We start from the raw sequence: 25,483 nt of genomic DNA on the forward strand, positions 1-25,483 counted from the left end.
AGTTTGAGAACTAATACTGTCACGGGTGGAGGACTGGTTATGTTCTGCAAAAGCATCGTGGGAATAGATAAGTATAGGAATTAATAACGGCTGGCAAGAGATTGCCAGATGATTCATCTCTACACTTTGCGGCTGAAGTTCCTGTCTATGTCCCACCAGAGTGGTTGCTCTAGGGAGGAAAGCCAAAGGACTGGCATGTGCTTGGTGCTCTGGATGAGTTGAGTGCACGTTGGATCCAACAAGGTGGCGCATTGGGAGAGCGACTGCCTTACACTCCATGTGACCTGGGTTCGATCCCGACTACGGGTGCTGTCCGTACGGAGTTTTTTACTTTCTTCTCGTGACCTGCGTGGGTTTTCTCCAGGATCTCCGGTTTCCTCCCACACTCTAAAGACGTACAGGTGTGTAGGTTAATCAGCTTGGTATAATTGTAAATTGTCTCTGGCGTGTGTTGGACGGTGGTCATGTGCGAGGATCGCTGGTCGGTGCGGACTCAGTGGGCAGAAGGCCCTGTTCTCTTGCTGTATCTCGAAACTAAACTAAGAGATTATTATCGGGACGTGGCAAGATGAATGAAGGATTTTAATAACTGAATTGCATTATTTTATCTATTTGAATCTCTAAACTAATGCTATTCTGTAAGATACTATAATAGACAGACTGAAGATGAATATAAAACTCTGCAATCTGTGATTGCTGGTATTTATTACATTATTTGTCTTCTCCCAGTTGCCACCAGAGCTATGCTTCCAGTCTATTTCCTGGCTGCTTTATTGATTCCAATGAAACTACCAGATGCCCCATTGAGACTTGTAAAGAAGGCAAAGTTTCTTGGATTTCCCGACAAACAGCCTCCGACCCCCATCTGCCTAGGGTTCGCGTAGCAAGTGGCTTAGCCACAGGGTGCCACCATAATGTCATAATTTTGTGGTCTATGTTTAAAACCTGAATTTGTGAGAGGGTAAGAATTCCATGCCAAGGTCAAAGGGCAACCTTCTCCTCATCCTCAACCATAGATAGACACAAAAAGCTGGAGTAACTCAGCGGGACCAGGCAACATCTCTGGAGGGAAGGAACGGATGACGTTTCTGGTCGAGGCCCTTCTTCAGACTATGTCGGCTATGTAATAATTACTTTATAAACTAAATAAATCTTTCAGTACTGGAATTGAGTAACAGCAATGTCTCACAAATTTGATTGATTTTTTTGAAGACGTGACCAAAAGATCGATGAGGGCAGAGCTGTAGATGCTGTGTACATGGATTTCAGTAAGGCATTCGACAAGGTTCCACATGGTAGGCTGCTCTGGAACGTTAGGTCGCATAGGATCCAAGGAAAGATAGCTGAATGGATAGCAAATGGGCTCCATGGAAGGAAGCAGAGGGTGATGGTGGAAGTTTGCTTTTTGGAATGGTGTGCCTCAGGGTTCGGTGCTGGGCCCGTAACTGTTTGTCATCTACATCATTGATTTACTTGAGAACATACAGGGCAAGATTAGCAAGTTTGCTGATGATATAAATGTGAGTGGTTTTGCAGATAGTGAAGGAGGTTGTAAACGATTGCAGCAGGATCTGGATCGATTGGCCAGGTGGGCTGAGGAATGGTTGATAGAATTTAATACAGAGAAGTGTGCGGTGTTGAATTTTGGGCCATCTATCATGGGCAGGACCTACACAGTAAATGGTAGACCTCAAGGGAGTGTTGTAGAGTAGAGGGATCTAGGAGTACAGTAGCAGGTGGATAAGTTGGTCAAAAAGGCTTTTGGCACTTTGGCCTTCATCAGTCAGAGTATTGAGTATAGAAGTTGGGAGGTCATGTTGCAGTTGTGTAAGATATTGGTGAGACCACATTTAGAATATTGTGTTCAGTTCTGGGCACCATGTTATGGGAAAGATATTGTCAAGCTTGAAAGGGTTCAGAAAATATTTATGAGGTTGTTGACAGGACTAGAGGGTGTGAGCTATAGGGAGAGGTTGAGTAGACTGGGTCTCTACTCCATGGAGCGCAGCAGAATGAGGGATAATCTTTTAGAGGAATAGTTCGAGTAGATGCAAAGAGCCTCTTGCCCACAGTAGGTGAATCGAGGACCAGAGGACATAGGTTCAAGGTGAAGGGGAAAAGATTTAATAGGAATCCGAGGGGTCATTTTTTCACACAAAGGGTGGTGGGTGTGTGGAACAAGCTGCCAGAGGAGGTAGTTGGGGCTGGACTATCCCATTGTTTAACAAACAGTTGGACAGGTACATGGATAGGACAGGTTTTGAGGGATATGGACCAAGCGCAGGCAGGTGGGACTAGTATAGCTGGGACATGTTGGCCGGTGTGGGCAAGTTGGGCCGAAGGGCCTGTTTCCACACTGTATCACTCTATGACTATCTATGACCAATGTTTGCCAACGTATGCTCCTACCTTCATTTCCAAGTCATTAATGCATATGACAAACGCTAACTTTCCCAGCACCAATCCCTGTGATCACAGGCTTTCAATCGCAGAAGCTACCTCTGGTTTCTATTCCAAAACCAGTTTTGGATACAACCACCACCAACTTGGGCTCTAGACCTTTGGACCAATCACTCATATGGGACCTTGTCAATGGTCTGACCGAATCCATCAACCACATTCCCTCATCTATACACTTTGTTACTTCAAAATATTCAATCAAATTGGTCAGTCAGGATCTTCCTGTAACAATCCCTGCCTTGCTAATTTATTAATGCTCAGCCTCAGAATGTGTTTTCAATGCCATTGATGTTACCACATCTGTAATTGCTTGGCTTAACCCGGGTGCTTTTCTTGAATAAAGATACCCTTAAAGTTAAAGTGTTTAAGAAGGAACTGCAGATGCTGGAAAATCGAAGGTAGACAAAAGTGCTGGAGAAACTCAGCGGGTGCAGCAGCATCTATGGAGCGATGGAAATAGGCAATGTTTCGGGCTGAAACCCGAAGGGTTTCGGCCCGAAACATTGCCTATTTCCTTCGCTCCATAGATGCTGCTGCACCCGCTGAGTTTCTCCAGCACTTTTGTCTACCCTTAAAGTTAAAGTTTAGTTTAGTTTAGAGATGCAGCACGGAAACAGGCCTTTCGGCCCACCGAGTACGTGCTGACCAGCGATCCCTGCACCTTAACAGTATCCTACACACACTAGGGACAATTTGCGCTTATACCAAGCCAATTAACCCGTAAACCTGTACGTCTTTGGAGTGTGGGAGGAAACCGAAGATCTCGGAGAAAACCCACGCAGTTACGGCGAGGACGTACAAGCTCAGTACAGACAGCACCCGTGGTTAGGATCGAACCTGGGTCTTTGGCGCTGTAAGGCAGCAACTCTACCGCTGCGCCACCGTACCACATTAGTTATTTTAGGGTGATGACTTGAGTAGGCTCTGTGTTAAAGGTAATGTTAACATATTCTTCATCTCTTGGAACAAATTTTGTGTAAATATCTTCAGCAAGAAAAATTGAAGTAAGATTGTGATGTCGTTGTTAGGACAACCGATAATATATTGTAATACTATTATTGATCTGTGCTGCAAGAGGGTAAGGACTGATATAGGTCTGGAGAAAGAGGTGGAATATTTCCTATGAATGTGGAGAATGTGGAGAAATTATGGGGGGGGGGGAGGCGGGGGGGGGGGGGGGGGGGTGCAGTGGAGAGGGGGGGAATTAAAGTGAGTCCAGTAGTAGTGGTAGTTAATTAAGAATAAGAGGATAAACCGGAAGTGGCGGCGCTGCCTTGCAGCTGCGCTCGCCTGCAGTCCGTTTGTCTTTTCTGTTTTTTGTTTTCTCTTGTCCCGTTTTTACAGTTTATTTCGGTCTATTTAGTTGTGTATGTGTGTATGTGTATGTGGGTGTAACATGTTTTTTGACTCTTCCTTCGGGGGGGGATGCAACCTTTCCTGCCGTATCCCCCGTCTCCGTATCCGTCTGCGCTGAGGCCTATCGCGGAGCTGACAGCCTCCAACTGCGACCGACCTCGAGGCTGCGGAGGCAGAGCCAGGACTTACCAACGCGAGGCTGGCCGACTTCGGGGCTGTGGTTGCGGTGCGACCCAACTTCCGACCCGACTTTGGAGCCTCGGAGGCTCGGCCGCGGGCCAGTGGACGATATCATCGGGAGCTCGAGTCCTGTTTTCCGGAGCTCCCGCAACTACAACTGCGTCCGCTGGACTGGAGAGCGGCAGCTTCGGCAGCTTCGAACGCCCCGGGCCGCGGAGTTTGAACCGGCCCGTTTGCGGAGCACGGATTCAGCCGCGGGACTTACCTACCATCACCCGGCGGGGTCACAACATCGGAGGCTTGGATTGCCTCAGCGCAGAGGGAGAGCAAGGAGGGAAGAGACAATGACTTTGGGACTTAAACTGTGTTGAGTGTTTGTTATTTATTCTATGTTATGACTGCAGGCTAAACCATTTTGTTGCACTGAAAAGTGTAATGACAATAAATTGAATCAAAATCAAAAATCAAATCAAATAAAGTTGGCAACACTGGTGAGTTGATTGAAATTTTAGTGTTTACATCCAGTTTCTGGGAGGTAGGTTCCCTCGTGGGCCTGTCCCACTTAGGCAACTTTTTAGGCGGCTACAGGAGACTATGCTTAAGAAAGAACTGCAGATGCTGGAAAAATCGAAGCTAAACAAGCAAAGACCTGAAGAAGGGTCTCGACCCGAAACCTCACCTATTCCTTCGCTCAATAGATGCTGCCTCACCTCCATAGATGCTGCTGAGTTTCTCCAGCATTTTTGTCCAGACAGGAGACTATGTGGTCACCACATGGTCGCCGGTGGTGGCCGGGTTATCTCCTGTAGGGTCGTGAGTAGTTTCCTCAGTTGCCCAAAGAGTCGTAGCATCATTCTGGCCGCCGAAACATTTTCAACATGTTGACATTTTTCGGCCACAATGGTGACCTTGGGTATGACGCCAAATGAGCGTAGCTTGACGTAGGTGCTGTCGTAAGTTGTCGTAGGCCCTTTAGTCGCACTACTTGTTTCCTTCTACCACTAGGTGGCAGGGGAATTTTCTTGACAGCAGTGGAGGCAACAATGATGCAACTGTCCCTCAAGGGTGACAACTCATTTTGTCTTGTTTTACACCAATGCATTATAGTCAAGACCTACCTTGAGATCTTAAGAACAGAAACTAAGATGAAAAAAAAAGTAAAATAAAGATTTCTAATTTTACCTGTGCAGCCTCCAGGCCTCCCAGAAGCCTCTTGAACCTCCCTGAGGTACGACTTGGCGTGTTACTTGTATAATTTGAAATCCCACAGGATATTTCAGGGAATGAAGACTTGAGTAGGCTCCTTTCTAAAGGTAACAGTAACATGTTGTTTACCAGCCATATAATACATGAAGTGCAAGTCCATTCATAAAAACAATTTAGCAGGGACAGGGTCCAAGGTAATTTTTACGTGTGGCAATTTTTACAACTCTTCCAATTTTCATTTAATTTCCATTGTCATAGAGTCATAGTCATAGAGTGATACAGCGTGGATACAGGCCCTTCGACTCAACTTGCCCACACCGGCCAACTTGTCCCAGCTACACTAGTCCCGCGTTTGGTCCATATCCCTCCAAGCCTGTCCTATCCATGTACCTGTTGAACTGTTTCTTAAATGTTGGGATAGTTCCAGCCTCAACTACCTCATCTGGAAGCTTGTTCCATACACCCACCACCCTTTGTGTGAAAAGGTTACCTCTCAGATTCCTATTAAATCTTTTTCCCATCACCTTAAACCTATGTCCTCTGGTTCTCGATTCCCCTACTTTGGGGAAGAGGCTCTGTGTATCTACCCGATCTATTCCTCTCATGATTTTATACACCTCTATAAGCTCACCCCTCATCCTCCTGCACTCCAAGGAATAGACTCCCAGCCTCCTCAACCTCTCCCTATAGCTCACACCCTCTAGTCCTGGCAACATCCTCGTAAATCTTCTCTGTACCCTTTCCAGCTTGACAACATCTTTCCTATAACATGGTGCCGAGAACTGAACACAATAACTGAACACACTATATTTATTTACATTGTGATTAATCCACGTGAGGATATTTAGTTAGTTAATATTCAGTTAGAAAAAAAAATAATTGGAGTAATTTCTGTTGCGTCAAGTCAAATTAATTTCTCTCCATTTCAGGTTACATGTGAAACCAGTAGGTCAAACTGGTTTTGACCAAAGGTCCCAGTGGGAATATGATGAAAATACTATGCACTGATGACACATGTAAGTTGACTGATAACTTGTGATGATGCGTGCCTTTCCTGCTTCAGGCCGTAGGGAGGAATACCATTGTTGCGTAAATAACAATAGTATTGTACAACATGGAAAAGTCAAATGTCCAATATTAAGGGCCTGTCCCTCTTCGTCTATTTTTTAGGCGACTAGGCTGTCGCCACAAGGTCGCCGGGGTGTCGCCTGTATGGTCGTGAGGAGTCTCCTCAGTCGGTCAAAGAGTCGTAGCGTTTTTCTGGTCGCCACTGGATTTTGAAATGTTCAAAACTTTTTGGCGACAGTCGGCGACCGTGGGCTTGTTGTAGCTTGTCTTCTCCTGATGTAGGTGCTGTCGTAGGTTGTCGCCAGGATGACGTAGGTTGTCGCTGGTGCTGACATCAGTGAATTCCATTGTCATAGTCGCCAGCAGTCACCTACAAAATCGCCTTAGTGGGACAGGCCCATTAGTCTAGTCGCCGTTTTTTCGGCGACCTGCTACGACTATGACAGTCGCTGACAGTCACCTAAAAAAATCACCAAGTGGGACAGGCCATTTAGGGTGCAGATTTTTGTTACTAGGTTACAGATTTTGGAAGATGTTTCGAGGGTTGTGTTTGATTCCCTAGTCTCTTCCATTCACGAAACAAAACAAGACACAGAGGTGCAATCATTTTTGTTTCTGCCTCTCCTTCCTTCTGAATCATCTTTGAATGAACAAGGACGTTTTCAACCTGAGCATCATTTTGAGCTGAAACACGCAGATGCTATTTGCATTTGGATTTTAAAGGCCAGACGCCAAGCAATTGACTTGCTTTCACTGAAGTATTCTAGAGAATCCAGGCATCATGGCAACTTGAACGCCGAGGAACAAAGAAGGCTGCAAAAAGTGGTGGTCTACTGCCCAGGCCATCACGGGTTTTGACCTCACTACCATCGATGGGATTTACAGGAGTCACTGCCTTAAAAAGGGAGCCAGCATCATCAGAGACCCACACCACCCTGGCCACACACTCATTTCACCCCTGCTGCCATCAGGAACAAAGTACAGGAGGCTGAAAACTGGGATGCTCAGGTTCAGGAACAGCTTCTTCCCTGCAGCCATCAGGCTATTAACCACTACCACCTCAAATAAGCTTTGAACTGCATAGACTTGTTGCTTGGGAATGCTGATTTTGTCTTTATGCACTATTATTGTTTGTCTGTTTTTGTGTATGTGCATGTGTGTATGTATACTGTATATATATATATCATATGTGTGTGTGTGTGTGTGTATATCCTGTATATATATATATATATATATATCATATATGTGTGTGTGTGTATATATATATTCACGCATTGAACTTTTTTTTCTTGTTTATTATATTGTTTACAGTGTACTATGTTTACATATTGTGTTGTACTGCTGCAAGTAAGAATGTCATTGTTCTATCTGGGACACATGACAATAAAACACTTTTGACTCTTGACTAGTTCTTACACTCAGCATCATGAAAACCCCGATTTATATCCAAATTGCTCTCCAAATACAAAGATTTACGACGAGATCCTGGAAAACACAGACTGCCTCCCATATATCTTGGCTGTGGAAGCCATTGATGATGAAATGCACAACTGCTTTCAATGGACTAGCACAGCCTTTGATTCACTGAAGATTTAGACCGCAGTCCTTGCACAGAATCCATGGTGTACGGACAGCAGTGAAGCCTGCCCGCCTGTGACCTGGACTGTCTTGAGCAGGATACCCCATTGCACTGGAAAAATGCACATTATCTCCATGTAATTTTCGAACATCTGTGTCCTCACCCGGGCCAGTTAACTGGACTTTGGGGACCTGGTTACACTCAGTTCGATGCGGTGTTTGCTTGCCTGTCGCCAGAAACAGACCCTCCATTCTGAGCCCCATCACGAGATGAGAGAGCAAGTGATCAACACCTTCTTGAAGAAGTGCACCATCACCACCAACTCCTGGGCATTTTGGTCCAAGACTACTCAAGGTAGAGAAGACAAATTTGGGATGGTACTGACACCCTGTCACAGAAGAACACAAAGGTTCTTTCTAAGCAGAGGGAGGAACCCACTCTCACTGGCATCGTTCCTCTGCTCACGGCCAGATGCCGTGTGGTGCTGTCAGTGGGAAAGTTTAGTTTAGCTTAGTTTATGGTCAAGTGTACCGAGGTACAGTGAAAAGCTTTAGTTGCGTGCTAACCAGTCAGCGGAAAGGCAATATGTGATTACAATCCAGCTAATAACAGTCTATAGACACATGATAAGGGAATAATGCCTAGTGCAAAGTCCAATCAAGGATAGTATGAGGGTCACCAAAGAGGTAGGTAGTAGTTCAGCACTGCTCTCTGGTTGTGATAGGATGATTCAGTTGCTTGATAACAGCTGGGAAGAAACTGTCCCTTAATCCGTTTTCACACTTCTATACCTTTTGCCTGATGGGAGAGGGGAGAAGAGGGAGTGGCCAGGGAGAGACTGGTCCTTGATGATGCTGCTGGCCTTGTCGAGGCAGCGTGAGGTATAAATGGAGTCAATGGAAGGGAGGTTGGTTTGTGTGATGGTCTGGGCTGGGTCCACAATTCGCTGCAATTTCTTGCGGGCTTGGTTGGAGTTGTTTCTAAACCAGGCTGTGATGCATCCTGATAAAATGCTTCCTGTGGTGCATCTGTAGGAGTTGGTGAGAGTTGTTGGAGATATTACCTGGAAGCTGTACTTCTTCATTGGTGATGATTTCTCTCTTGCTAACTATGCTCAAACTAATTGCAGAAAAGCTTTTTAATGTCCCTTGAAATAAAACTAATGCAATAGATCATGGCACAAGGAGACCTGTCTGATTTATGGCATCTAATAAAGTAATTCATTGAGAGAAACATTATCTGAGACTTTAGGTACTGGTGCAGTATAAATTAAAAACTCAGTTAAAAATTGGTCTAGAAGAAAACTGGAATTGTTCACACCATTTCTGGAAAACAAATGGTATTTTTGCTTACCTGTTGTGTCGTCTTTTGTCGACTTTGTTTCTCCTTAAAACAAAGAACATAAATATATTAATGGTGAACACAGTGCAGCAGCTGCCATTTCATACTTCTAATATTGCTCTGGTGATTTATAACATCTGCCACAACATAAATGTACAAGGACAATAAACGTAATGCCAAATCATAAACAGTTCGTTATGTTGGACTGAAGATGTCATATACTCAGTTTAATTGATGTCGTCACAAGAAACTGCGGCTGGAATCTTGAACAAAAAAAAAACTACTGGAGCAACTCAGATGGTAAAGGGCCTGTCCCACTTACGCGACTTTTTCGGCGACTGCCGGCACCTGTCATAGGTCATTGCAGGTCGCCGAAAATTTTCACCATGTTGAAAATTCAGCGGCAACCAGAGAGACGCTACGATTCTTTGGGCAGCTACTCACGACCATACAGGCGACACCCTGGTGACCGTGTGGCGGGGTGAAGCCTGTATGGTCGTGAGTAGTCGCCCAAAGCGTCGTACCTTGTTCTGGTCACCGCTGGATTTTCAACATGTTGAAAATTATTGGCGACCTGCTGCCACTGTGATGGGTGCCGGCAGTCGCCGAAAAAGTTGCGTAAGTGGGACAGGCATGTAAGAGAGGTTGGCTTTGATGATCTCAGGTATTTATACCAAGTGATTGTTTCGGGGAGCAGATTAAATGCAGGTGTAACTCCTAATAGCTCAGGGGAGGAGTGTAGAAAGAGTCTCAGGTGCGTGGAGGCATGGCAAGCGTTAACACTTCTTCTCGACCCGAAACGTCACCAATTTCTTTTCTCCTGAGATGCTGTCTGACCTGCTGAGTAATTCTGGCTTTTTATGTCTATCGTTGGTTTAAACCAGGGCTACAGTTCCTTCCTACATGTAAGCGAATCAAGGATTTGCTCAAAGCCTCCTTGCTAAGTTCAAAGCCTCCCCACTAACTCCTGGGAATTTATGTCCAAGACTGGGGCGGCACGGTGGCGCAGCGGTAGAGTTGCTGCCTTACAGCGTTTGCAGTGCCAGAGACCCGGGTTAGATTCTGACCACGGGTCCTGTCCGTATGGAGTTTGTACGTTCTCCCTGTGACCTGCGTGCGTTTTCTCCGAGATCTTCGGTTTCCTCCCACACTCCAAAGGCATACAGGTTTGTAGGTTAATTGGATTGGATTTGTATATTAGTGTGTTTAGGCTTGAGTTAATGTGCGGGGATCGCTGGACAGAGCAGACACGGTGGGCCGAAGGACCTGTTTCTGCGCTGTATCTCTAAACTAAACTAAACTAAACTAAAATACTCAAGGGAGAGAAGGCATATTTGGGATGGTACTTAGGCCATGTTACAGAAGAACACAAAGGCTCTTTCTAAGCAGAGGAAGGAACCCACCCTCAGTGGCCAGAGGCTGTGTGGTGCTGCATTGGGACAGATACCTGGAAGCCGTAATTCTTCATTGCTGATGATTTCTCTCTTGCTAACTATGCTCAAACTAATTGCAGAAAATCTTTTTAATGCCACCTGAAATAAAATCAATGCCTTAAATTATGGCACAGGGTGATGTGTCTGATTTATGGCATCTAATAATGTAATTGATTAAGGGGCTGTCCCACTTGGGCGACCTAATTGGTGAGTTTAGAAGAGTTTGAAAAAATGACATGTTGAAGACCTTCGACTATGTAGAAGACCTCCTTCGACCTCCTTCGACTATGTTGAAGACCAGCTTCAACGAGCTACGACAAACCTCGGGAAAATTGGACACCGAACAGTGGAGAGTGAAGACGATCTCCTTCGATCTCCTTCGACCTCCCTTCGACCTCCATTCGACTATGATGAACTATCTATGACTACCTTCGACTACGCTCGATTACCTACGACTGACATGCCGACCTACTACGACCTACAACGACTAAACCTACGAGTAAAATAAGTATCGATTTTTTTCCATGGCGACTTTTCTTTACCCGCGGGCATTTTTTTAACATATTGAGGCCTCGTTACGCGGAGACCACTCTCGAGCATGAGGAGAGTTTCGAAGACCTCCTATGACCTCGTGTCGACCATGCTGCGAGTATGAGTCGAAGGCAAACTCGCCAGAACTCGCAGTCGCCCAAGTGGGACATCCCCTTTAGGGGGAAACATTATCTGAGACTAATTTCCTTGTCCTTGATTCAAGTTAGTTTATTACATTTGCTGCTCATAAAAATGGTCTAAATGCTGGGATATCAAATGCAGCTTGAGGGACCGCTTTATGGAGTACCTCAGCTTAGAATGTGAGCAAGCCACAAGCACCAGTCTCCTGTCAATTTACTTTTCCAGCTAACTCCCACTCTGAGGTTAGTTCCCGGGAAGGCAGGATTCACATATGATGAAAGATTGGGTCGACTGGGCTTGTATTTACTGGAATTTAGAAGGATGAGAGTGGATCTTATGGAAACATTTACAATAATTAAGGGATTGGACAGCTAGATACAGGACATTTTTACTCAATGTTGAGATTTAGGCGGGGGAGGGCTGGAGAGAGACGGAATTGCAGGGGTTACTTGAAGTTAGGGAAGTTAGAGAAACACTTTTTCTAACTTCAAGTAACCCCTGCATTCCCGGTAAAGTTGCAACCTTACAGAGAATGCAGCGCCGGAGACCCGGGTTCGATCCCGACTACGGTTGCTGTCTGAACGAAGTTTGTACGTTCTCCCCGTGACCTGCGTGGGTTTTCTCCGAGATCTTCCATTTCCTCCCACACTCCAAAGACGTACAGGTTTGTAGTTTAATTGGCTTGGTAAATGTAAACATTGTCCATAGTGTGTGTAGGATAGTGTTAATGTGCAAGGATCGCTGGTTGGCGCGGACCCGGTGGGCCGAAAGGCCTGTTCCCTAAACTAAACCTATTTCCTTTATTACTTTATTACAGGTCAAAACCCTTCATCGACCCGAAACGTTGCCTATTTCCTTCGCTCCATAGATGCTGCCTCACCAGCTGAGTTTCTCCAGCATTTTTGTCTTCCTTCGATTTTCCAGCATCTGCAGTTCCTTCTTAATCCTTTATCACTGTTACTTTTTTGCATATGTTTCATTCATTTGTTCTATATTTCTCTGCATCACCATCTATATCTCTCGTTTCCCTTTCCCGTGGCTCTCAGTCTGAAGAAGGGTCTCAACCCGAAACGTCACCCATCCTTTCTCTTCAGAGATGCTGCCTGTCCCGCTGAGTTACTCCAACTTTTTGCGTCTATCTTCGGTTTTAACCAGCATCTGCAGTTCCTTCCTGCACTATTAAAACAACCATTGTTTTTGAAATTCCTTTTGTTATTGCGAGTCTGAAACTTTCTAACCCCTAACCCCCTTTTCCTCATTGACCCAACTTCTTTCACAACACATTTTTCTACAACAGAGGCTTCTTAGGAATTAAACTATTGTATTACGTATAACAGAACTACCTGTATTCAGTAAATCATTGCAAAAATTGTTTAGTTTAATTTATTGTCACGTGTATTGTCACAGTGTATTGTCACAGTGAAAAGCTTTTCAGTACGAGGTGCGGTGAAAATTAATCTGGTTGATTCCTCGTCAGTTACTTGCTTATTAGCCATGGAAAGTTTTCACTGAACATTTTAATGCAAATCGGAGAACTAACATCACAATTTAGTAATGTAATGTGGCCCAAAACTTAAAACACTTTCGCATGTAGAAGGGAAATGTGCATAATTGTAGAGGACAATCATTGTATGAAGGCTGGAGATATTGCATTTTATTCCTTAACCTTTGCAAGCAGGCCTTCAAGATGCAAGGTTAAAGCCACGGAGTGGTCGAAGGAGCTATGAAAACAACGGGCTGATCCCACTTCAGGATTTACTTCAACATTATCTGTTTTTATTATAGATTGTCAGGACCTGCAGGTTTTTCATTTTTATTTTTAGAGGTTAGAGTGACTGGGCCTAGATTCATAAGAGCATAAGTGACAGGAGTAGAATTCGGCCCAGCAAGTCTACTCCACCATTCAATCATGGCTGATCTATCTCTTCTTCCTAACCCCATTTTCCTGCCTTCTCCCCGTAACCCCTGACACCCGTACTAATCAAGAATCTATCCATTTCTGCCTTAAATATATCCACTGACTTGGCCTCCACACCTTTCTGTGGCAGCAAATTCCACAGATTCACCACCCTCTGACTAAATAAATTCCTCCTCATCTCCTTCCTAAAAGAACATCCTTTAATTCTGAGTCTAAGACCTCTAGTCCTAGACTCTCTCACTAGTTCTCCCACTAGATTTTCAGTAGTACAAAAAAATAGGGAGAATATTATTATATAAACCAATAAAATTCTCACAGCATGAGATGGAGTATGGATAGTTTTGATATAATACGTGTTTCCATAACATTAATTGCAAGTGTTAGATTAGGGAAAACTACTTGTATTATGCAGGCCGAACTGGCTATCAGACGATTTAGATCAGGTACTTGAGAATCACAAAATTTATAGTGAATATAGTTTGCAAATGCCAGTAAGTAAGTAAGTAAGTAAGTTTTAGTTATATAGCACATTTTAAGTCAACTCGCATTGACACCAATGTGCTTTACATAAATTAAATAATAAGTAAGGTTTGGAGGTCTTGATTTCTAGGATGCTGGTGGTCTATGCAATTCAGCCATGATTTCTGCAGTGTGTCTGCTGAAGTTAGAATTAGTGACAGGGGCAATGGACATTGAATAAATGCAATGTATGGGAAGGAACTGCAGATGCTGGTTTAAACCGAAGATAGGCACAAAACGCAGGAGTAAATCAGTGAGACAGATAGCATCTCTAGAGAGAAGGGATGGGTGACGTTTCACGTCAAGAAGAAGGTGTGAAGAAGGGTCTCGACCTGAAACGGCACCCTAAATGTCCTTCTTTCCAGAGATGCTGCCAGTCCCCCTGAGTTACTCCAGCGTTTTGTGTCTATCCTTTGGTAAGTGCAAAACAGGTCATCCCCATTGCCTAGTTCTCTTCTGTGGCTGATGCCAATGCAGATGTCCATGCTTTTGACAGACACCCAGCAATTGAAGCAACGGCTAGTCTTCAGATGGTGTTGACAGTTTGCTCTTCTGTAAGGTGGGTGGTCAGTGATGACCATATCCAATGTCTGTGGAGCTCTGGTCACAGCCTAACAACTCAGAGTCAGAATTAAAGCTGTAAAACGGGAGGTATCCTCAGATCTGGCAGCAAAGTGGAGAGAGAAAGAGTTAATGTTTCTGGGCAGTGAACTTTCATCAGAGCAGGGTGGAGACACAAGAGACTGCAGACGCTGGAACCTGGAAGGAAAAAAACGAAATGCTGGAGAAACACAGCGGATCAGACACTGATCTGCTGAGTTAAGGGGCCTGTCCCACTTGAACGACCTAATCCACGAGTTTAGAAGACCCTAGACAAGTTGAAAAAAATGTCAAGGTCGTGGTGACTTGCCGAAGTAAAAGACCTCCTACGACCTCCTACGACTATGTCTACGACCTCCTACGACTATGTCTATGACCTCCTACGATCCCCCCCCCCTGACCTCAGTCTTCCACACCTAAGACCAACTACGACTAGCTACGAGTGGAAAATGGAGAGTTTCACTCAAAGGATCACTGAGACAATGTTTTAACTCTATTTCACATTTCAACTATCGAAAGCATTTTGATTTTGTGTGTAGGGACCACTATAAAATTGCAAGAACCAGAGATTAAAAGTGAGGTATTTGTAAATACAAGGCTAATTCAATGATGTGCTGAATGTGTCTATGTGAGTAAACAGCCTGGGGAATAAATAGATAGATTGCTAACTACCAATATAGTGGATGCATTAGTGATAATTTTTCAAAACTCTTTAGATTCTGGAGTAGTTCCTGAGGATTGGAGGGTAGCTAATGTAACCCCACTTTTTAAAAAGGGAGGGAGAGAGAAAACGGGGAATTACAGACCAGTTAGTCTAACGTCGGTAGTGGGGAAACTGCTAGAATCAGTTATTAAAGATGGGATAGCAGCACTTTTGGAAAGTGGTGAAATCATTGGACAAAGTCAGCATGGATTTATGAAAGGTAAATCATGTCTGACGAATCTTATAGAATTTTTCGAGGATGTAACTAGTAGAGTGGATAAGGGAGAACCAGTGGATGTGTTATATCTGGACTTTCAGAAGGCTTTCGACAAGGTCCCACATAAGAGATTAGTATACAAACTTAAAGCACACGGTATTGGGGGTTCAGTATTGATGTGGATAGAGAAACATAGAAACATAGAAATTAGGTGCAGGAATAGGCCATTCGGTCCTTCGAGCCTGCACCGCCATTCAATATGATCATGGCTGATCATCCAACTCAGTATCCCGTACCTGCCTTCTCTCCATACCCTCTGATCCCCTTAGCCACAAGGGCCACATCTAACTCCCTCTTAAATATAGCCAATGAACTGGCCTCAACTACCCTCTGTGGCAGAGAGTTCCAGAGAACTGGCTGGCAGGCAGGAAGCAAAGAGTAGGAGTAAACGGGTCCTTTTCACAATGGCAAGCAGTGACTAGTGGGGTACCGCAAGGCTCAGTGCTGGGACCCCAGCTATTTACGATATATATTAATGATTTGGACGAGGGAATTGAATGCAACATCTCCAAGTTTGCGGATGACACGAAGCTGGGGGGCAGTGTTAGCTGTGTGGAGGATGCTAGTAGGCTGCAAGGTGACTTGGATAGGCTGGGTGAGTGGGCAAATGCATGGCAGATGCAGTATAATGTGGATAAATATGAAGTTATCCACTTTGGTGGCAAAAACAGGAAAGTAGACTATTATCTGAATGGTGGCCGATTAGGAAAGGGGGAGATGCAACGAGACCTGGGTGTCATGGTACACCAGTCATTAAAAGTAGGCATGCAGGTGCAGCAGGCAGTGAAGAACGCGAATGGAATGTCAGCATTCATAGCAAAAGGATTTGAATATAGGAGCAGGGAGGTTCTACTGCAGTTGTACATGGTCTTGGTGAGACCACACCTGGAGTATTGCGTACAGTTTTGGTCTCCTAATCTGAGGAAAGACATTCTTGCCATAGAAGGAGTACAGAGAAGGTTCACCAGACTGATTCCTGGGATGGCAGGACTTTCATATGAAGAAAGACTGGATAGACTCGGTTTGTACTCGCTAGAATTTAGAAGATTGAGGAGGGATCTTATAGAAACTTACAAAATTCTTAAGGGGTTGGACAGGCTAGATGCAGGAAGATTGTTCCTGATGTTGGGGAAGTCCAGAACAAGGGGTCACAGTTTAAGGATAAGGGGGAAATCTTTTAGGACCGAGATGAGGAAAACATTTTTCACACAGAGAGTGGTGAATCTCTGGAATTCTCTGCCATAGAAGGTAGTTGAGGCCAGTTCATTGGCTATATTTAAGAGGGAGTTAGATGTGGCCCTTGTGGCTAAAGGGATCAGGGGGTATGGAGAGAAGGCAGTTACAGGATACTGAATTGGATGATCAGCCATGATCATATTGAATGGCAGTGCAGGCTCGAAGGGCCGAATGGCCTACTCCTGCACCTATGTTCTATGCTTCTACCACACTATTATTAATTACTGAAAAATGCAATTATCTTGAAGATTATTTCTTACCGTTACAGTTCTTTTCATCACTTCCATCCAAGCAATCATCTTCGCCATCACATACGGAAAATTTTGGAATACATATGTCTGTCTTGCAGTGGTAAGATTCTTTGCATTCTATTGCAACAATAGAGAAAAAGGTATCAAGCTTAAAAGGGCCTGTCCCACGAGCATGTGACTGCATGCAGCAAGCGCAACCTAACGTTGTCGCTTGAGCCGTACGGCCTCGCTGGGCCAGTCCCACTTCGAATGCCAGAGCCGTATGGAGTTGTTCGGAGCTGGTCCTGACATCGCGCGGGGCTCCGAAAAAATGACACTGTCCAAATATTCCGCGCGGCAACGGCCTGCCAGCCCGCAAACCGCATTGAGGCCGTACGCACCGCTTCGACGGGCATGCGAAGCGTCTCGACACCGTACGCAGCGTCTTGACACCGTACGCAGCGTCTTGACACCGTACGCAGCGTCTTGAAGGCGTACGCCTTCGCTCGAACTTCATGTCAACTCGTACGGGATCACTCGACCTCTGTGATCCCGCCCCCACTTCCGGTTTAGTCGTGCTCGCCGCATGCAGTCGCATGCTTGTGGGACAGGCCCTGTACGGGAATTACTCAACCTCCGTCCGGCCCCCACACGGCCCCTGCATGGTCCCCGCACGGCCCCCGCTTCCGGTTTGGTCACGCTTGCTGCATGCAGTTGCATGCTGGTGGGACAGGCCCTGTACGGGGATCACTCGACCTCCACGCGGCCCCCGTTTCCGGTTTGGTCGCATGCTCGTGGGACAGGCCCTTTAAGCAATGGCGGCGCAGCGGTAGAGTTGCTGCCTTAAGGGCCTGTCCCACTTAGCGATTTTTTTCGGCGACTGCCAGCGTCATATCAGAGTCGCCAAAAGATTTTGAACATTTCAAAACCCAGCGGTGACAAAAAAATGTTGCGACACTTGAAAAAACACCGCCCGTCAATACGTCATCACACCGCATCACAGCACGTCACCGCCGCAACACCGTGACCGGATACGTCAGTCAGTGATGCCGGCAGTCGCCGAAAAAATTGCCAAGTGGGACAGGCCCTTGACAGCGCTTGCAGCGCCAGAGACCCATGCGCGATCCCGACTACAGGTGTTGTCTGTACGGAGTTCGTACGTTCTCCCCGTGACTGCGTGGGTTTTCTCCAAGTTCTTCGGTTTCCTCCCACACTCCAAAGACATGCAGGTTTGTTGGTTAATTGGCGAGGTATAAGTGTAAATGATCCCTAATGTTAATGTGCGGCGATCGCTGGTCGGACTTGATGGGCGGAAGAGCCTGTTTCTGTGCTGCATCTCTAAACTAAACTAAACAATTGTATTCAGTCGCTATCTGGTTACATTTCAATTGCACTGGAAATATTCCTTGGCACTGCGGATCAGATAGCAAAGCTGTGCCCTGGGTTTGATGCTGATCTTACTGTTGATAGTGTAGAATCAGCATCCTGTGACTGTGCGGGTTTGCTCTGTGTTCTCTGATTTCCTCCCACATGTCAGAAGTCCCCAAATTGTTAGGTTAAATTGGCAACTATCAATTACCCTTGTAGTCTAGGTGCGAAACAGCATTTGGGGGCTGATGATGGGAAAGGGAAAAGTGTAGGAAGTATTTGTGACCACGCTGGGAATTGTGCACAGTTTTGGTCTCGTAATTTGAGGAAAGACATTCTTGCCATCGAGGGAGTGCAGCGTAGGTTCACCAAGATAATTCCCGGGATGGTGGGACTGACATATGATGAAAGAATGGATCGAATGGGCTTATATTCACTGAAATTTAGCAGGATGAGAGGCTATCTTATAGAAACATATACAATTCTTAAGGGATTGGACAGGCTAGATGCAGGAAAAATGGTCCCGATGTTGGGCGAGTCCAGAACCAGGGGTAAGAATAAAGGGAAGGCAATTTAGGAATGAGATGAGGGAAAATCATTTTCAGCCAGAGAGTTGTGAATCTGTGGAAATCCCTGCCACAGTGGCCAATTCACTGGATGTTTTCAAGAGAGAGTTTGATTTAGCTCTTAGGCCTAACGGAATCAAGGGATATGGGGAGAAAGCAGTGGGCGGCGCGACTCACCCGTTGCAGCGGCCCCTACAGCCTGTCTGTCTTTTTTTTATTTTTTGTCTAGTTAAATGTAGTGTTTGGTGTTTTTTAATACTGGTTTTAAATGTGTATATGTGGGGGGCGGGGGGCGGAGGGGGAACCCGTTTAAATCTCTTCCCTGTCCGGGAGACCCGACCTTTTCCATGTCGGGTCTCCGTTGTCGTTGGGGCCTAGCACCGTGGAGCGGCCTCCAACCTGAACGACCCGGGGGCTCGGGAGACTGCGGAGCTGTGGACTACTCACCATCGTGGGGCTGGCCGGCCTCGGAGCGTGGGGTGCGGTGGTGACTCGCTGCTGCGACTCGACTCCTGGGGTTCGGAGGCTCCAGCAACGCAGCCGCAGGTCCGGTGGACTGGGACATCGGGAGCTCGCGGGTCCGGGGGGAGAGAGAGACTGCTTCCCGGAGCTCCCGCAACGCGACTTCTCCAGCCCGTGTCGCGGGGTTGGAACGACCCGGACCGGGACCGTACATCACCTGGCGCGGCTTCATGGCCGTGGGACTCACCATCGCCCGTGGGGGCTCCAACCTTGTACTTCAGACCGGGAGCGGGGCCGTAAATCGCCCCGCGCGGCCTAAAATGGCAGTGGGACTTATCATCACCCGCCTGGGGCTTGGACATCGGGAGAGACATGGCGAGCAGGGGAGAGAAAAGACTTTGCCTTCCATCACAGTGGGTTCACTGTGATGGATGTTTGTGTGAATTTAATTGTGTGTATGTCTGTAGGACATTGTCTTTGTTTGTATGGCTGTGTAAACGAAATTTCGTTTGAGTCTCACTGAGGCTCAAATGACAATAAATTTGTATTGTATTGTATTGTATTGTAACAGGGTACTGATTTTGGATGTACACTAAAAAGTCTGAAGAAGGGTTTCGGCCCGAAACGTTGCCTTTTTCCTTCGCTCCATAGATGCTGCTGCACCCGCTGAGTTTCTCCAGCTTTTTTGTGTACCTTCGATTTTCCAGCATCTGCAGTTCCTTTTTAAATACTGATTTTGGATGATCAGCTCGAAGGGCCGAATGCGTACACCTGCACCTATTTTCTATGTTTCTATGTTTCTAATGGGATGAATAGCCTTCCTCATGAGGGACAATATAAAGATACAAATATAATGAACTCTCCTTTATCTGATATTCATGTTTGAAATTCACATGCAACCGCCATTATTGTTTATGGATGTGTAGGAAGAAACTGCAGATGCTGGTTTACACCAAAGACAAACACAAAATGCTGGAGTAACTCAGCTGATCAGGCAGCATTTCTGGAGAGAAAGAAACGGTGACGTTTCTCTTTTCGAGACCCTTCTTCAGACTTATATCAGGGGACAATAGACGATAGACAATAGACAATAGGGGCAGTAGGCCATTCAGCCCTTCGAGCCAGCACCGCCATTCAATGTGATCATGGCTGATCATCCCCAATCAGTACCCCCGTTCCTGCCTTCTCCCCATATCCCCCTGACTCTGCTATCTTTAAGAGCCCTATCTAGCTCTCTCTTGAAAGTATCCAAAGAACCGGCCAAGAGGAAGGGGACCGGTGGAGATGGGAGAAGGGGTCATCACTGGGTGGTGAGGATTCCTTCCCATAGAAACGGGCACGGAGGCGACAGAAGAAAAGCTCTACGTTGTGGCGGACCCGGAACTCGTTGAGATGGGGTAGGAGGGAGGCAGAGGGGAACGAAGGTGAGGCCTCTGTAGAGGACAGGGAGGTCAGGGGGGATGATGAAGACACGACAAGGGTGGGGGTTGGTATCAGAGGAGGGCCGAGGAGTGGACGGAGGTCGAGACGAAGGCTGGGAGGGGAGTGGGGGGGGGGGCGGGGGGGGATGGTGGGTGTTCAGAGAGCAGGGGGGCGAGGGCTATTGTATGGGTGGCGGGTAGTCTGGGTAACCTGGTTAAAAGGGGGAGAAGGGGAAGACCCATCACTGCTGAGGTTCCCTGTGGGAGGGGGGAGCAGTTGGACCCAGCAGAGTCAGGCCACAGGGTGTAGGAACATCAGGGAATTTAGAAGATTGATGGGGGATCTTATAGAAACGTACAAAATTCTTAACGGGTTGGACAGGTTAGATGCAGGAAGATTGTTCCCGATGTTGGGGAAGTCCAGAACAAGGGGTCACAGTTTAAGGATAAGGGGGAAATCTTTTAGGACCGAGATGAGAAAAACATTTTTCACACAGAGAGTGGTGAATCTCTGGAATTCTCTGCCACAGAAGGTAGTTGAGGCCAGTTCATTGGCTACATTTAAGAGGGAGTTAGATGCGGCCCTTGTGGCTAAAGGTATCAGGGGGTATGGAGAGAAGGCAGGTACAGGATACTGAGTAGGATGATCAGCCATGATCATATTGAATGGCGGTGCAGGCTCGAAGGGCCGAATGGCCTACTCCTGCACCTATTTTCTATGTTTCTATATTAATGATTTGGACGAGGGGATTGAAGGCTTTGTGGTCAAGTTTGCAGACAATTAGAAGATAGGTAGAGGGGCAGGTAGTGTAGAGAAAGCAGGGACTCTGAAGAAGGACTTGGACAGGTTGGGAGAGTGGGCAGAGAAGTGGCAGATGGAATACAGTGTAGCAAAGTGTGGAGTCATTCATTTTGGTCATCGCAATAAAGGGGTAGACTATTTTCTAAATGGGGAGAGAATCCAGAAATCAGAGGTGCAAAGGGACTTGGGAGAGCTGGTGCAAGATTCCCAAAATGTTAATTTGCAAGTCAAATCGATAGTAAAGAAGGCAAATGTAATGCTAGCATTTATTTTGAGAGGACTAGAATATAAAAACAGGGATGTAATGCTGAGGCTTTATAAGGCACTGGTCAAACCACATTTGGAGTATTGTGAGCAGTATTTTTGCCCCAAGGATGTACCGAGGAGAGGGTCCAGGGGAGGCTTACGAGAATTATCCTAGGAATTATTGGATTAACATATGATGAGAGTTTGTAGGCACTGGGCCTGTACTCGCTGGAAATTAGAAGGATGAGGGGTGACCTCATTGAAACTTACCAAATAGTGAAAGTCCTTGATAGAGTGAATGTGGAGAGGATGTGTTCACTAGTGAGAGAATCTAGGACCAGAGGTCATAGCTTCAGAATAAAAGGACACCTTTAGAAAGGAGATGAGGATTAATTTCTTTAGTCAGAGAGTAGTGAATCTGTGGAATTCATTGCCACAGGAGGCTATGGAGGCCACCAATGGATATTTTTAAGGCGGAGATTGACAAATTCTTGACTAGTACTAATGTCAGGGGTTATGGGGAGAAGACAGGAGAATGGGGTTAGGAGGGAAAGATAGATCAGCTATGATTGGATGGCGGAGTAGACTTGTTTGTCTGAATGGCCTATTTCTGCTGCAATAACATGATAGATACAAAATGCTGGAGTAACTCAGCAGGTCAGGCAGCATCAGGCTATCTTTTGGTGAAGGTGATGCTTTCTCTTTTCCAGAGATGCTGCCTGACTCGCTGAGTTACTCCAGCATTTTGTGTCTCTCTTTGGTGTAAACCAGCGTCTGCAGTACCTTCCTACGCCTGCAACTTATGAACCTTTCCAAATGCGAGTAAATCCTGCCCCTAAGAATCCCTGACAAAGTAAACCATCGTTATTTAAAAGGCTAAGGACATGACATATACTTCATCAATTTACTTCAAGGTTTGTGCGGAGAATATGTGATGTACAGTAATTTTTTTGAGTGCTTGTTATTCATGCAGTATGTTCATACAACCAGCACCCCTGATTGCCCATAAATATCATATGGTTGAGAGTATACTCCATATGAAAAACTGTTGCAGAATATTAATAACAATACTCCAATGACTATGTTAGTATAAATCAAGGACAAGTACTTAGTTTACCTGTGCAGCACAACTCATCACTCAGGTCCGCACAGTCATCAATGCCATTGCAAACATTCTCAAGAGGAATACACTTGCCATTTACACATTTAAATTCATCGTCGGTGCAGACCTTATCTGGTAATGAAACAACAGAAAGCATTTTAGCAAAAGGCAAAATATTCAGCCAAACTGGGCGGTACGGTGGCGCAGCGGTAGAGTTGCTGCCTCACAGCACTTACAGCGTAAGAGACCGGGGTTCGATCCCAACCACGGGTGCTGTCTCTGTACTTAGTTTGTACATTTGACCTGCGTGGGATTTCTCCGAGATCGTCGCTTTCCTCCCACACTCCAAAGACATGTAGGTTTGTAGGTTAATTGGCTTGGTATAAGTATAAATCGTCCCTGGTGTGTGGAGGATCGTGTAAAGGGCCCGTCCCACTTTCCCGACCTAATTCACGACCTCTGTCGAGTTTACCCTTGACTCATACTCGCAGCATGGTCGTCACGAGGTCGTAGGAGGTCGTAGGAAGTTGTAGGTATGTCGTAGCAGGTCGTGATGCTAGTCGTAGGTACTCGTGGCATCAAGTAGGTCGGGGCGTTTTTTCTAACATGATGAAAAATGTCCACTAATAAAAAAGGTTGTGAATTAGGTTGTGAAAGTGGGACAGGCCCTTTAATGTGCGGGTATTGCTGGTCAGGGGTGGGCCGAAGGGCCTGTGTCCACGCTGTATCTCTAAACAAAGACTGCATAATCCAACATCCCGATTGTCGGACTGGGAACAGAGATAGACTGTCACTTTGCACCCTTCTAACTTAATGGGGTCATTGTAACCTGGTGCAAATCCCTGTTGTCTATTAATGACATGCATCTACTGTGTTCCATTGAGCTCTTCTGCACATCACAAGCCCAACACAGAAATATTCAGTTTTGCCTCTTTTCCTCGCATCCCCAGAAGGAGAATAAAGGAGAAACCATCCCCACTCAAGTGTTCTCCTAATGTTTTCCGTAACAATTCAAGCACAGGTGGTGTTTCGTTTAGTTATGTTTAGATGTACAGCACGGAAACAGGCCCTTCGCCGAGCAGCGATCCCCGCACATTAACACTGGGGACAATTTTCCATTTTACAGCAAGGCAATTAACCTTCAAACCTGTACGCCTTTGGAGTGTGGGAAGAAACAGAAGATCTCAGAGAAAACCCACGCAGGTCAAGGGGAGAACGTACAGACTCCGTACAGACAGCACCCGTCGAACCTGGGTCCCCAGCGCTGCATGGCAGCAGCTCCACCACTGCGCCGTGGAGCATAGGTCTTTTACAATGACATTTAATGATAAAAATCAGACACCTGGAGGATAATTATAGCATTTCACAGCAGCAAAGGAGACTTTCTTGTAACCTGGCGCTCCAATGTTCTTGAATTGGAAACATTCAGATAAGCTGGTCTCAAACCCCCTGCAGCGTGAATCATTAGCCCAGTTGACCATCTTACTTATTCCTTCCAGGATTTCATTTTTTAAGAGGTTCTCTGCTCCCCTGCAAAAAGAGAGAAGAGTTAGGGAGCATGCAAACAGGCATTCAGCCCACCAGGTTGGCAGGAACCATCACACATCTATTTACATTATGTGTAGGAAGGATCTGCAGATGCTGGTTGAAACCGAAGATAGACACAACAAGCTGGAGTAACTCAACGAGACAGGTAGCCTCTCTGGAGGGTTTTGGGTCAAGATCCGCCAAAGCTTATTAATTCCCATCCCTTATTCAACTGCTTATAATTATTTTATACGAAATTAGCAGCTATAAACACCCATTCCAATATGTACACCAAATTATTTACATTTGTACACTAATCAAATATTTACAAAGCCATACAAAAAAGAGTGAAACAAATAAAAAATAAAAAACCCTCCTGTACTATACAGTATCTCTTAGTCATATATACAACCCATCACTCTATAATCACCCTTCCCAATACAATCAGTATAACAAATACCCCACTCACAATCACCTAACCTCATCCCAATATCCTTTTAACAAAGTGCTTTTGTATATCTTTTCAAACTGAATTATGTTTGTGCTAAGTTTTATCCCCTGTTCCAAACCATTCCACAAATTCACCCCACAGATTGCTATGCACATACTTTTAAGAGTTGTTCTAACATTGAGTTTTTTTTTAATTAAGTTTCCCTCTCAAATTATACCCACCCTGTCTTTCCATAAACAGTTTTTGTATATTTCCTGGAAGTAAATTATTTCTTGCTTTGTACATGATTTGTGCAGTCCTAAATTTAACCAGATCGGTGAACTTCAGTGTATGTGACTTTAAGAATAATAAATTGGTATGTTCAAGATATCCAACGTTATTGATAATTATTATTGCTCTTTTTTGTAATGTGCATAACGGCTGTAGGTTGGTTGTGTAGGCGTTACCCCATATCTCCACACAGTCTCAGATATGGCAATATGAGTGTATTATACAGAGTATGTAATGATTTGTGGTCCAGAACGTGACTTGACTTTCCGAATATTGCTATAGACTTTGCTTTGACGTGGTTTATATGTGGTTTCCAGCAGATTTTGTGGTCTAAGATCACGCCAAGAAATTTATTTTCATATACTCTTTCTATACTTATGTTATCTATTTTCAATTGTACTTGAGGGTTTGTTTTATGTTTTCCAAATAGCATAATCTTTGTTTTGCTTCAATTTAGAGACAATTTGTTGACATCAAACCACTGTTTTAA

The 25,483-nt window shown here is 45.4% G+C and overlaps 1 protein-coding gene across 19 annotated transcripts in view; it reads right to left on the bottom strand.

Annotated features, from left to right (window-relative positions):
• cfi (complement factor I) overlaps positions 1 to 25,483 on the bottom strand; it is an 86,916-nt gene that overhangs the window by 20,476 nt on the left and 40,957 nt on the right. For 18 of the 19 annotated variants that reach the window (XM_033019506.1, XM_033019550.1, XM_033019541.1 and 15 more), the window contains 5 exons: positions 24,088 to 24,275; positions 22,761 to 22,877; positions 16,809 to 16,916; positions 9,203 to 9,235; positions 5,179 to 5,303 (listed from right to left, as the gene is read on the bottom strand). In XM_033019506.1, coding sequence (XP_032875397.1) covers positions 5,179 to 5,303; positions 9,203 to 9,235; positions 16,809 to 16,916; positions 22,761 to 22,877; positions 24,088 to 24,275 — 571 coding nt within the window. The remainder of the gene's footprint in view (positions 1 to 5,178; positions 5,304 to 9,202; positions 9,236 to 16,808; positions 16,917 to 22,760; positions 22,878 to 24,087; positions 24,276 to 25,483) is intronic. The other variant, XM_033019489.1, reaches the window with a different exon arrangement.

This window comes from Amblyraja radiata, chromosome 1, assembly GCF_010909765.2.
Source record: "Amblyraja radiata isolate CabotCenter1 chromosome 1, sAmbRad1.1.pri, whole genome shotgun sequence".
Taxonomy (NCBI): Eukaryota; Metazoa; Chordata; class Chondrichthyes; order Rajiformes; family Rajidae; genus Amblyraja; species Amblyraja radiata.